This window comes from Diadema antillarum, unplaced genomic scaffold (genome assembly GCF_040938485.1).
Source record: "Diadema antillarum isolate AM-2024a unplaced genomic scaffold, OU_Dant_1.0 scf00000037, whole genome shotgun sequence".
NCBI classification, from domain to species: domain Eukaryota; kingdom Metazoa; phylum Echinodermata; class Echinoidea; order Diadematoida; family Diadematidae; genus Diadema; species Diadema antillarum.
Window position 1 is genome coordinate 1,878,880 of NW_027270926.1, and position 12,295 is coordinate 1,891,174.

Here is a 12,295-nt window from a genome sequence, read left to right on the forward strand (position 1 = left end):
TATTAGATTTATGATAGTATTTCATTAAAAATAAACTTACATCTATTAGTCTTCTTGGCAGAAGAAACATGGCGACGTCCTGTCTTTTTATTCGAAATGTTCGTATTTCGTCCTCTACATCGTGGATCGTATCTTCAAGATACCAGTCAAGTACAGTAAATAAGTCAAAAGAACATTATGGTTCGTTAGTTTCAACATCTTTGCCTGATGTCGACTCGGAAATTGAAAGTAAGTGAATGTAATATATGCACATGCTGCTTATGTGTAGTCCCATGTATTTGTTTCCTTGTCCGGCTTATGATTTATGTTTGTAGATATCCCATTCGGATACTTAACATTTCAGCTCTTTTGCAATATTTGTTCAACTCAAATAATGCTCTACAAAATCATATCTATGCTACCGTCTGTTAGGCAATTGTGCATTTTACAGCCCTATATTATCGGTGCAAGATTTTACCCTAATCGAGCAGTGCGTGCGAATTCGAGTTCCTATCACTCAGGCACTGCGGTTCGAGGATGCATGCAGTGTGTGTGAATGTGTCAACGTGCGTGTGCGTGATGAAAGTCCCGATGAAAGCTCTTACGGTATGCCACATGGTTGCTTCAACGCCCTTCCCTGCCTGTGCGGCGCGGCATCATCGAGCGCGAGTTGTGCATTGATTGGCACACAACTGGAAGGCAACGAGTGGTTAACTTCCATGCTTCAATCATGATTTTAAATGAATGAATTTTGTGTGATATATTGAGCAGGGTATCACTAATTAAACCTATTGCGGAGGGCATATGTCCGCTGCGGCCTTGGCGGAATTATTCTGTAAAGTAAAAACACAAAATCTTATCTCGATTCGTCAGTCTGTTAGTGTTTATTTCGTCTACACAGTCTGCCAGACGCCGTGCGAAGTGTGTATAGCTACCGATTTACGGGCAGCCACTACATGGACACACACACACACACACACAAGCGGCAGCCTCGCCGGCGTGGATGGTTTGGGCGATCAGCTAGCAGGCGGGCTTTTAGTGACCTTATCACTTGTCAAACGGCGTTCCATATACAGCAAGAGAAGCTCGCCAGCTGCTCAGTGCGGAATGGTTTATGGGATATCACCTTAGCACACGGCGAATGAGGTACTAATAATATAGGGCCGTAAAGTGCACAATTGCCGTCTGTTAAATATATCAACCTACTTTCTCCCAATGTTGATCTTGTTAAATACATTGGAGAGTAAAAGCCCCAATTTTCGGACACTTAAGCTTTTTTGCAATATTTATTCAACTCAAATAATACTCCACAAAATTATATCTATAATAATGTGTGTTAAATATATCAACCTAATTTTTCCCAATATTTATTTTGTCAATCAGATCATAAAATTTCACAAAATCCCCAAATATTATGACCTTGTCAATTCCCCAAAATTCGGACAGCGTCTCCAAAATTCGGACACGTGCGCAATGTCAATACGCATACAAGGCCGCTGAAAAATCCGCGCGCGCCATACCTTGCGTTGGCTCAAGGTTGCATTGGGGATGTTGCGGCGCCCGTTCGTGTCTGAATTTTGGATACTCTGCACTTGCATTCAGCCCCTGTACATTTATTCACTGCATTGGCACGTACGGAGATTTTGTTTTTCTTTTGTGTTTTTGAGGATACCATCACACTCTGAGCTTGCGATAAACGAAAAATCTTGTGACAGAACGACGTAATTTTTCAATTTTCAGCGCTTTTTCGGCAACCCTGATTCTTTACACGGGACCTAATTCGCGCGCGCTTTGGAAAAGTTGCGGCGATTCCGCGTTTTTAACGGCAAAATTTGGGATTTTAGATGGATTTTTGGAGGTGACTCAGGCACTTTCCTGTCGTGAACGAGTGTGTTAGTATGTGAAACGATGTTATATGCTTGTGTTGTGACAGTCCACTTTGCTGCCTTGTGATAAGTGGTAAGTGTCCGGATATTGGAGGCCGGCTGAAAATTGGGGTTCTTACTCTACATCATAAAATTTCACAGAATCCCGAAATATTATCACCTTTTAATATAAATTCCCAAAAATTCGGACAGTCTCCAAAATTCGGACACGCGCGCAATGTCAATATGCATACAAGGCCACTGAAAAATGAGCGCACGCCATACCTTGTTGGCACAAGGTTGCATCGGGGACGTTGCGGCGCCCATCAGCATTTGTGTCCGAATTCTGGTGACTGCACTTGCATTCGGCCCCTGGCCTGGGCCCTGTACATCTAGTCACTGCATCGGCACGTACAGAGATTTTTGTTTTCTTTTGTGTTTTTGAGGATACCATCACAGTCTAAGCTTACGATTTAAAAAAGCAAAAAAATCTCGCAACAGAACCGCGTAATTTTTCAAGTTTTAGCGCTTTTTCAGCGATCCCGATTCTTTACACAGGACCTAATTCTCACGCGCTCTGGAAAAGTTGTGGCGATTCTGCATTTTTGATGGCAAAATTTTGGATTTTAGATGGATTTTTGGAGGTGATTCAGGCACTGTCCTGTGGTGAACGAGTGTGCCAGTATGTGAAACGATGTGATATGTGTGTGTTGTGACAGTAGAATTTGATGGCTTGTGATAAGTGATAAGTGTCTGGATTTTGGAGGCCGGCCGAAAATTGGGGCTTTTACTCTAGATCCTATTAAAAAGCTAATCTAAGAGTAGGACATTTGTGTACAGTATCTCTTTTAGTCCTAGGGTCCTTTTTTTTAAGGGCAGTGTAGACAACAACACCAGTGTGGTGTCTTGACTTTACCATCCACGATCCAGTTGTCCAGCCACATGCATGTACGTAAGTTTACCGTTGTGGCCACGGCCCGAGGGAGTCGCTGGATACAGCCACACGAGTCATACATACTAGTACTAGTAGGTCCTACTAAATAATACTAGCTAGATTAGATCCCCTACATGCGCACTACATGCAATGCGGTGTTATTGCTCTGTTCTGTTAGGTGCTCTGTGCTATCTCAACCAGTATTACCTGTACAGTCCCTGTAGCAACACAAAAAAATATTGCAATGCTCTAGTGAGGATAATTGATTAATAGTAATACTAGTTGCCTGCAAAAGTCTAGTGCACGTGCATTTACAACAGCTTTCGTGTCAATTCGCAAAAACAACATCTCGCGAAAGTGTGTGTGAGCTCCTCATTTGCGAAAATATCTGTACGCAAATATGACATCTTATACAATATATTATTATGTGATTGATTACCTCTAAATTTCTTTTCCTTCTTTACATTTATCCTTCTTTTTCAGAGGTTTCGCCTCACTCCGTGAGGGGCAAAGCAATGAGGGCAATGGAGCAAAGACTGAAGCGATTTTCACCAGTAAGTGATAATAAGACCAGCTGTGCAGAGAAGTTTTCATCATTACAAATCTTTTTCTTTTTTTTTTTTAGATAGACAATGTACGTATGAAAGGGAAAAAAATGTCAGGATGTAAACACTTTGACTTCAACACTCTTTATTTTATTACGATGGTCAATATTGAAATTACATTTACTTTTATAAGCAGTTGAGTGTTTGATTACTTCTTGAACAAGGTTCATGACGTTTGATGTTGTAGCAACTAAGTAAAAATGTTGAGAAAGAAATAGTGATAAAGTTTTTAAAACTGAGTGGAAGTATCTATAGGATAAGCAAAGAGAGCTCACAAATAATAGATTACTTTGAACATCCTTCTTTAATTCATAGTTCATGAAAGGACGTGTTGATTTTACATTGGTCATTCTGCATCTTTGTAGCACTGTCCCCATGTTCGTTAATAGGCATAGTATCTGTTCTTTGCAGTTGCCGGCGCCAAGAGAGTCTAAGATGGAGGAGGACCAGGACTGGACTGCAGTCTACCCAACAGCAGCGAGCTTCAAATGGTCTGCTGTTCCTCTGCCCATTAGGATGGGTTACCCAGTAGGCAGGGGCATTCCACCACACAAGTTTGGCAACTTGGAACTCATTAAGGTAGACTAACTACCTCAAACCTGCCATCGATCCCCAGTACTTGGGCTTTCCATTATACACATATTTGCAAATGTATTGTTCATAGAAACTTTTGTCTAAATATGAGTCAACTACTAAGCACGGAATCAAGATAATTCTGAAGTATAAGATATTGACTTTGTAGAGTCTGCTCTCTACTATCTTACCTCTTGTTGTTGTTTTTTTTAATCTTATCTTACCTTTGTTGATTAAGACCAAAATAAGTGAAATAATAATAAAGGTGCTATCCATATGATATGTTAAATGTCATTGGCAAATGCAGAAATATTTTCCTCTGTTCTCTCCATACAGATTCCAAACTTTCTGCATCTCACACCACCTGCCATCAAGAAGCACTGTGCTGCCCTGAAAGGTAACAGAGCTAACAGCCAATACTGTATCATGTTATTTCAATTATTTTATGAGAAATCGAAATGCATTCCATCACAGTGTTACGGGTAAGCATTGAAAACAGAATGAAGTAAAAACACAAAACACAACAAAACACAAACAAACATTAATTCAGACATAAAGACACATTTCATGCAAAATCTCCCTGTATCATTACAAAGCCTTTTGGCAGTATAATGCGGTGTGAAAAGTTTGCCAGTGATTTTCCATATGCAGAGCATCAACATAGAAATCATCACTATTATGTTTCTTGTGTGTGTGTATCTTTGAACATCAAATGACTTAAATGGTTCAGTTTGAGTTCACTGCGTTTCAATGTGTAATAATATTGGTTAAATATTTGCATAAATGTGCATACAACAGCCTATTGACGGCTTTTTTGAGCTTGAAATAGCAGAAAAGAAATGTTGGCAGTACAAGTGAAAGGGAAAAAAAAAGAGAATACTACTTGAGCATTGGTTACTATTATTCTTCTTGGGATCAGGGCATCCCTTTCCCTAGATGAATTACATACCTACAATTTTGGAGGCTAAGAAACTCCATCCACTTGAGTTTGGATGAATAAACCGAGCATAAAAGCATACACCACCATAAAACTTTCTTGTCAGCAGAAGATCTTAATATACCATAATGCCATCATGTCACTTCCAGTTGTATAGATAAAACTAACAACAGCAATTGAAACCCCCACTAATTCCATTCTTCAACCAATTTGTTGTGTATTACCTCAGATTTATGTACTGAGTGGCCAACAGGCCTTGAGACTGATGCAGACTGTGAGAGGCACTTCCCTTTGGAGACTGAGTCATCAGACTATGTATTTGCAAGCCCCTCCCTTAGACATCCAAAGTCAAGAGAGGTCACCATTAGGGTAGGTCAAAGGTTAATACTGTGTCATAGATTGCATGTATTAATGTTGGTTCTTATGATTTTGTTTTCTTTTATTATTATATTTCAAGAAAAAATATCACTTAACGATGAGATCCGTATAAAAAAAGACTGAATTCTGAGATTGTTAGAGAGACATGTAAATATATGTGATGCTACTGTAGTGATGGTTATTATAGGAAGTCTCCATTATTGTGAGCTCCAGGTTGAAGAAATGAAGTCGTTTATTTTTGTTTGTTTTTTGTTTGTTTGTTTGTTTGTTTTTTTTGCATCTGGTATAATGAATGGTAATATGATCTTCAACACAATTTGTTGTAATGAGTCCCTCAAATGTATCACTTTCAATGTAGTCACTTGTAGTAAACTCTTCTAGGCTAGGAAACTGGTACTGTGCTTTGGAACTGCATGATGAATGAAATTATCACTTATTGCGTGAAGATCAGTTATATTTGAATATTTATTTATTGCCTTTCTCCTCTGAGATGGCTGCTGATACGGTAGATCCATTACACTGAATGATAAATGTGAATCCTGTTACTAAAAAGATATATCTGTCTAAATTGTTTTTGTGTTGTGTTTTGTTTTGTTTTTGGTTTAACAGCTGAAACTCAGTGAGCTGTCTTTTGACAAGCACGCCAGGTGGAAATTCATCCAGCTCATAGGGGACAGGTACAACAAGGAGACTGACATGGTTACCATCTCGGCAGACAGGTGTGTAATTACAGTAGCATAGAATACATACAGTAACTGCATTGTTTGTATTCTGTGGTAATGTGGGTTTCTGTAGTACAGATATCCCTTCCTGATTTTTCTGGTTTATCAAGGTGAAAGATCCCTTTCAATGGAAGTGATGAATAATATGTTTGACTTGTTTAATACAAATGTTTCTTTTTATGGTCATAGTGGAATATTCATCAGAGAGACATGAGTCATAATATTTTCAAAGGTGATTATGGGATATATGCTTGAAGAACGTAAACATATAAAAATAATGATGTTTCTTGAAGTTTAGGATATTTTTTTCCTCAAATTAAGCATTTATAATCAATATGTTGATTGACACAAACAAGTAATCAGCGATTTGTGCTAACTAGCAAGCATTCATTCGGTATGATGGAAATAAAAATGGAAAGTGTCTGCATTCCCGTGCATATTTGTCACTCGTTTTTGTTACATGTCCAGGTGTCCACTCAGAAAGCAGAATTATGACTACTGCATCTACCTCCTTAGTGTGCTGTATCACGAAGCATGGGTGAGTTATGATAGCATTACACACTGCATAGGATTATGATGGATTTCTTACGTGAATGTATGCATGTGTGTGTGTCAGTATGTGTGATTATGTATGTGTGAATTCCTGTAAGCATTACTCAGTTACAAACCACCTCTCACTATTATGCTTTGCACTATTATCGATTTGGGTGTGCACACTTATTTTCAGGGAATCGTGTCTATTCGCTCAACCAAAGATGTACAGTTTGAATATAAACTTGTACAAACACTATGTCCCTCATTTGTCATGTATCAAATGAGATCAGTTTGTGCTTGTAGAATAGAACTGCTCGAATCATCAATTTCAAACAATTCTGAGGAGATGACTGGAGATGCTAGGCCATCTGTTTGTTTTCATATACACCATTATCCTTGTAACAACATCAACAAATGAAAATGTTATGTATTCATGTCTGCTAGTTGTGCTAGAGTTGTATATTATAGACTAGAAATGTTGCTTTGGCGACTGGTATGCCTCCGCATTAATGCATGATTTTCCCAATAGGTCTAGATAGTACATGTGGACAGTGTGTGATTACATTTTCACAAAATTGGCAAAATATTGAAATGACAAGTTTGTCACAAATGTGTTCAATGTTGACCTTCCATGACCTAGGTTTAATTGGATGAATAGGAGAGCATGTATTTGGGGATTTAAAGACTTTAACTTGACTTTGACCCATTCACACATTTATGCATTGAGTAATTTTCAAGGTACCAGTATGGAGAAAAAGTGCTATTTCTGAATTGAATAGTAAATTGTTACCATTTTCATCTGGCCTTTGACCCTAAAATTCATAAGATAATCACTTTCAGGTAAAACATGCATAATATGTACTAAGTTTCAAGATAACTTGAGCCACTTTCGAGATATGGAGGAAAAAGTTAGTTCAGCACTTTCACTTGATCTTTGACCTTTTGACCTTTGAGGCAAAAAAAAGAAGAAAAAAAAAATTTCCAGAGAATTTCTATTAGGTTACACATGCATACACCAAGTGTAAAAAAAAAAATAACCCTGCTGGCATTGCATAAATATGAGGGAAATAGTAAAATTTTGAAGTGTTGCACTTGACCTTTGACCCCTGACCTTTGACCCCATGAACCCTACATTCTCTAGATAATCACTTCCAGTCAGTACATGTATATACTATGTTCCATGAAGATACCTTGAACAATTTTCCAAGTTACGGAGAAAACAAAGAAGTTTTAATATTTTTACTTGACCTTTTGACCTTTGACCTTTGACCTCATGACCCAAACTTTCACCAGAGAATCTTAATTGGGTAATACATGTATACACTAAGTTTCAAGAAAATATCTTCAGGCATTCAATAGATATGGTGGAAATAGTGAAATTTTATGTATTTGACCCTGACCTTTTGACCTTTGACCTTGTGACCCAAACTTTCACCAGAGAATCTTAATTGGGTAATACATACCATGTATACACTAAGTTTCAAGAAAATCTCTTCTGGCATTCACTAGATATGGTGGAAATAGTGACATTTTATGTATTTGACCCTGACCTTTTGACCTTTGACCTTGTGACCCAAACTTTCACCAGAGAATCTAAATTGGGTAATACATACCATGTATACACTAAGTTTCAAGAAAATCTCTTCTGGCATTCAATAGATATGGTGGAAATAGTGACATTTTATGTATTTGACCTTGACCTTTGACCTTGAGCATGTGCACCCAAAAGTTGATAGGCACAACTTCACCCCCTAATACATATACATGCCAAGTTTCATTAGGATACCTCAAGAGGTTTTGATAGTTACCTTGTCTACAAAATTCATTACGGACGGACGGACGGACGGACGGACAACCCGAAAACATAATGCCTCCGGCACCACTTCGTGGCGGAGGCATAAAAACAGCTCAAACTTTTACAGTGTGCAGATTGTAGTGCCCGAAGAAGTTAAGTATGCTCTTTTGTCATCACTTTAAGATCACCGAACCGTGGGAGTCTGAGATCACCGATGAGGACATGGAGAAGTATGTGTGGGACATCAGTCCTTCCAAGCAGGCCATCATCAGCACATTGGCAAGGATCAGAAATAAAGTAAGTTTGATAGAGGCCGCCTATGGGGGTGCCATTGGGTCTTGGGAGTGTCAAGCAAGGTGCAAATGGAGATGTAACAGTATTGACAAGTACACACATGAAAAGTTATGTTTTTATTTTCAGCATCCATTTATAATCTTTTCAAATTCTCTCTTCTCTCACTATCCAATAGGATGCCACTGTGGCTGATGTAGATGAAGAAACAGAGCGTCAGATTTTGGACAGTGAGGATGTCCAGACTTACAAGGACTGTGTTTCAGACATTAGGAATGCCGGGGAGTCTGTGGAATCACTGGAGAGGTACAAGGATGCAGTGCTCAAACTGGTTCATGGAAAAGCGCCCTCTGGAGAAAGCTGAAATGCAATGGATTGTCAAATCTGAACTCTTCCTCGGCAGTATAAGTTCATTCTGCTTGCTGCTGCTGGGTATACAAGGTTTATCATTGAATGACAGATGAATATTCATGTGCCAGAATCCGTGTGCTTCTTCCCATCAACAGCAACCAGAAAAGGAGTGAAAAATGACCAACTTTGGTAGACAGTATTCCTTTGTGTAGTTACAACAGAGCTTGAATGCGATGTATGAAAAGTTTTCTCACTTGAAATCTCTGGATCATGATACTTCTACATTCACCCATACTGACTCGGACAAGGCCATAGAGAAAGAATGATATTGTAGTGATATTCATGTAATTTATTACATACAGAATGTATTATCAGTCACTTATTGGTTGTCAAGATGTCTTTAACTGTGTGTGCCATGGTGTAGACCCCCTGTGTGCCACATTATTCTGAGACGGCAGCACTGATACCTACTGGGTCCTTTATTTTCCTTAGAAGTGATGGCTTTTGGAAATCAAAGCAGATAACTAATCTTGTTATCTTGCTGAATGATTAAATGACCCAATTGACCTTTTTGAATAATGTAAACATATAAGATATAGATGCAATCATTGGGTGTACCTTGCAGAGCCAAGGTTGAATTCAAAGTTCTGCAGCTGACTGTACAACCTTAGAATCTGACTGAAGTCTCTCTAATGTCTCTCAAAGGACAAATCATGGATAGGTGATGTTTGGGTAAGTTTGACAAACTCTCACTGAATGAGGTGTAAATAACTGACAGATAAGGGGCACCGTTTGAATCCCATTGTAAACTGAGATAATTTGCTGTTTAGCAAGTTTTCATTCGATTTCTGTTACAGTACCCAAATTTCGTACTTGGGGAAACTCTGTAGAGCCGAAAACTGTAGAAAAATGGGCTACACTGTCACACATGATAGCAACCGTAAGAGTGACAAAATGGCTGAGACGGGTATCTTGCAAGTAAACACGAAATCTGCTGTACTGCACACATTCATATGATGTTGCAGCGGTCAGCATTCCACTTTTATCGTGGCGCTTGTAGCAGTAGTACATCTCTCTTGAAAACGTTGCCAAAACGAATCCACAATTTGTTGAACGAACTGGAACTGATGTCTAAAATTTTTTGCTGCCTGGAAAGGTCTTTGTGCTACATTCCCATTTGCCCGTCCTGGCAGTAGGCCATTTGGGCTCAGATGGCAACCATCATTTGGGTCGGTTTGGATTCTTCTGATTGGCCTTTGATTTACCAATTTGGCAGTTTCCAGGAGGCAGGTATATGATTCAAATGGTGTTAATACATGTACCTGATCACTAATTGCCTTTCTTTGTGCGTACTTACAGCTCTTCACTAAGGCTTCTGCACATCTGTGTTGATGATGTGTCCCTCGTGTAATTGGTATAATGAACTTCAAGTTTGTGCTTTTTTTGGCACAAAAATCCTTTAGCTCCTCCGCCGACCATCTTTTGATCATGTTCCTGAGTTAGCTGCGTACCATTGTCACCGAGTATCATTTTAGGTTGACCCCTCAATGAGAAGAAGTGATGCAAGACTTGTGGGAACTCCCGTGATAAGCACTTAACCACAAGCTCTTGGTGTAATGCCCTCATGCTCAAACATCTAAGTAGAACTCCATGATATTTGTGGGTTTTGTTTCATCCTGCTTTTATCCCGAAGGATCCAATATAATCACATGCAGTGAAGTGGAAAGTCGGTGTGTTAACGGCTAGTCTCTCTTCAGGCAATTCCGCCATTTCCTATGTTTCCCTTTTATGCACGCACTTCCCACGCCTTCAATCAGTTCTGGTGGTTTACCCTGCAGACTTGTGCGCAGAATAGTTACCGGTACACAGTCCCTCTTCTTGTATCTTGACTCAACAAGATGCTTGAAGTCCGATTTGAAGGTTTGATACTCTCTGACATCTCCCCCCCCCCCCCCACCAAAAAAAACAAAAAAAAAACATGGCAGCTTAGGTTTCTCTATCTGCACTATACAGGCTGTCATTCCTCTCAAATCTGCCCTGGAGCTATCAGCTACGTCGTCATCATCGGCATTCTCTGTGCAGTTGACAGCCTTCATCTTCATTTTCATGAAGGTGTTCATGCAGTCGTCCATCTATGCCTGCTCAGCTTCAAATGTCATCATGTAAAACCTTGCATTAGGCATCATGCTTGGCTTGCACGCCTTTGTAAACTGTCATAAGAAGTTCACTGCAATTTTCCCCTACCTCTTTATGTGATCTTCTATTGTCCAGCAACTCCTGGAGTGCATTTGCACACCTTGTAAACTTCCCCTTTGCCGTTTTCTTCAGCTTCAGCTCTGCTGCTGAGGTTTCAGGCATCTTGTCCGTTTGTCATTGAACTAGTCCTGTTGAAGCAGAAATCGAATGCGATGAACAGCCGACAGATAAGGGGCACCATTTGACGATGTAATTTCAAGTGGACATAGAGTAAGTTATAATCTTGAAGCCTGCAGTTCGATATTATTATCACCAGGAAATGCCTCAAGCTGTCACTGATGTATTTCTCTGTGAGATCCGTCATGTCAACATTGCAAAAGAGGTCAGCAATATTAATACTTGAGCATTCACGCCTAGCGGCTTGGTCCTGTGAATGGGAAAGATGTAGGAGGTTTTGAGCTTGTCTTATCGTGAATTGACATTACCAGAGCTTGAAGCACAATCCTCAGAAGGAGCTTCACAGAGTTTAACTGGTATTTTCTTTGGGATTTTTATCTTCCCTAATTCCGAAGATGCGATAAAGCTGCGTTGGTCAGGCCGCTCCTTAACCTTACCAGTAGTACTAGCTGTACTCTTCTTTGTTACCATACCGGCATCGCAGGAGGGAGGCAGCTCTTATGTCATAGCACATTCGTCTGACCCATGTGTTGTGCGTATAGAGGGGTCATGCTGGTCTTTCAAGAAATTCATCTCGTCAAATAAAGCAAATGTAACTTGAAACTTGATAAAACCTTGTCAGATCAGTCCCAAGTAGTCAAATTGACCGTAGATGGGGAATATTTGTGCGAGGAAAGTACATAATGTGCACAACTAAAACTAATCCAGAAAAAAAGAACTCGGGAGCTTGCATGAGTTACTCCAGCCAAACCCAAATGCATTGCTGAATCACGCGTATGGTTTCTCCTATTATTACACATATGCATCATAGTCTCTTCCTTTGCCTCCCTCATAAAATGATTTTTAAAGTTTCAAATGGGTAAGTTCTAATTTAAATTTTTAGTTAATAGACCTGGGCCCTGTTTTATGAAGAGTTAAAATTGATTATATAGTTGATTTCAACTGTAAGTCTATGGCA

General features: G+C 39.4%; 1 protein-coding gene across 1 annotated transcript; it reads left to right on the plus strand.

Annotated features, from left to right (window-relative positions):
* The first annotated feature begins 68 nt into the window (after positions 1-68).
* On the plus strand, positions 69-9,571 carry LOC139709204 (small ribosomal subunit protein mS35-like). Its single transcript, XM_071621157.1, has 9 exons — positions 69-228; positions 3,262-3,332; positions 3,795-3,962; positions 4,293-4,353; positions 5,123-5,262; positions 5,881-5,990; positions 6,462-6,531; positions 8,506-8,619; positions 8,792-9,571. Exons 1-9 carry the CDS (start codon positions 69-71, stop codon positions 8,975-8,977), a joined length of 1,080 nt encoding a protein of 359 aa, XP_071477258.1. The 3' UTR covers positions 8,978-9,571.
* The last annotated feature ends 2,724 nt before the right edge of the window (positions 9,572-12,295 follow it).